Here is a 1,591-nt window from a genome sequence, read left to right on the forward strand (position 1 = left end):
TATTCTCATTATGCACATAAAGGAGGAGCCGTATGGTGAAAATCTCATGTACGGTTTTGGAACGGAGAATTCTTTGAATCGAATGACGACCGTAACGGATGTCGCTCAATCCGAAGGAAATTATGCGGAGGCCTTACAGAATTATTATGAAGCTATGCGACTAGAAATTGATCCCTATGATCGAAGTTATATACTATATAACATAGGCCTTATCCACACAAGTAATGGAGAGCATACAAAAGCTTTAGAATATTATTTTCGAGCACTAGAACGAAACCCGTTCTTACCACAAGCTTTTAATAATATGGCTGTGATCTGTCATTACGTGCGACTATCTCCACTATAGAAATAAAAAAAGGAAAGAAAGAGCAAATACGCTAGTAAATAAATACGCTAGTAAATAAACACGCTAGTAAATAAAATACTAGAAAAAAAAATAGGCTTTCTACATATTGCATCGTCCAAAAAACGATTTTTATCAGCTGTAACAAAAAAAGAAACTTCATAGAAGTCGAAATATGAAGAAATATATATGCCTAGATACTTTATTCTATGGATAAAGATCTAATTGATAGAGGAAGCACCGTAAAGATCAATTAGCGAGGTTTTGAGCCGATACAATAAATAAGAACTGCTTATTTATGTCATGATATGAGATAAAAATTAGGAATCGACTTATGTAATAGAGCCGATCCCCTAAGTTATTGAGCAGCGGTGTAGCATCAGATCCCAAAGACAGTAAGTCTTTTTTATGAGGAAGAAGTCTTTTTCAAGGATTCTATATAAATTTCTATATGATATGAAACCGAGATAGTTACCTTTCAGAAAAATCTAACGGACGACAGCCCCGAAATGCCTATGCTTTATTTTTCTGAAGGTGGGAGAAAAGATAAAACTTATTATTAATTTAATCCAAATTAGAGTTTGAAACTCATGTAATTAACCCCTTTTGGTTAACCCGAGACAAATCAATAGATCTATGAGAAATCTCATTCAATTGGATATATGGTAGGGTAAAAAAATGGGATACCAAAAGAATTGACTGCCGAGCCGTATGAGGTGGAAACTCTCAAATACAGTTCTAAGGAAGGAATTGAACCGCCTATTTCGACCGAGGAGAACAGGCCATTCGACAGGGGGATTCTGAAATAGCGGAGGCTTGGTTCGATCAAGCCGCTGAGTATTGGAAACAGGCTATAGCGCTTACTCCTGGTAATTATATTGAAGCGCAGAATTGGTTAAAGATCACGCGGCGTTTCGAATAAGAACAAGAGCTCTCTGTTTATTTATTATTATTTTAGTTTTAGGATTCGAAATTCGAATTAGAAATTAGAAATTCTATTTAATTCTATTTCTATTTAATTTCTATTAAATCCATTTATTTAATATTTAATTTAATTAAATAAATTACGGTACTATTTAAATTATTAAATTCGATTTTCTAGTCAATTTGACTATTTAAATTAAATAGTAAAAAATATTAATTTAATTGGAATTGTTAATTGTGTAATGGTTTGGTTTTGTTGGACCCATGGGTCAAATAAAACGGAGCATTTCTCTCTTTGGGAAAAACCAATCAAAGAATTTCATT

General features: G+C 33.1%; 1 protein-coding gene across 1 annotated transcript; it reads left to right on the forward strand.

Moving 5' to 3' along the window:
• The first annotated feature begins 10 nt into the window (after nucleotides 1-10).
• On the forward strand, nucleotides 11-1,285 carry LOC128288767 (photosystem I assembly protein Ycf3-like). The gene is made up of 3 exons (XM_053024934.1): nucleotides 11-325; nucleotides 601-604; nucleotides 1,117-1,285. The coding sequence occupies exons 1-3, from the start codon at nucleotides 11-13 to the stop codon at nucleotides 1,263-1,265; spliced, it is 468 nt and encodes a 155-aa protein (XP_052880894.1). The 3' UTR covers nucleotides 1,266-1,285.
• Nucleotides 1,286-1,591: the final 306 nt, after the last annotated feature.

The sequence above is a fragment of the Gossypium arboreum genome, unplaced genomic scaffold, assembly GCF_025698485.1.
Source record: "Gossypium arboreum isolate Shixiya-1 unplaced genomic scaffold, ASM2569848v2 Contig00283, whole genome shotgun sequence".
Lineage (NCBI taxonomy): Eukaryota > Viridiplantae > Streptophyta > Magnoliopsida > Malvales > Malvaceae > Gossypium > Gossypium arboreum.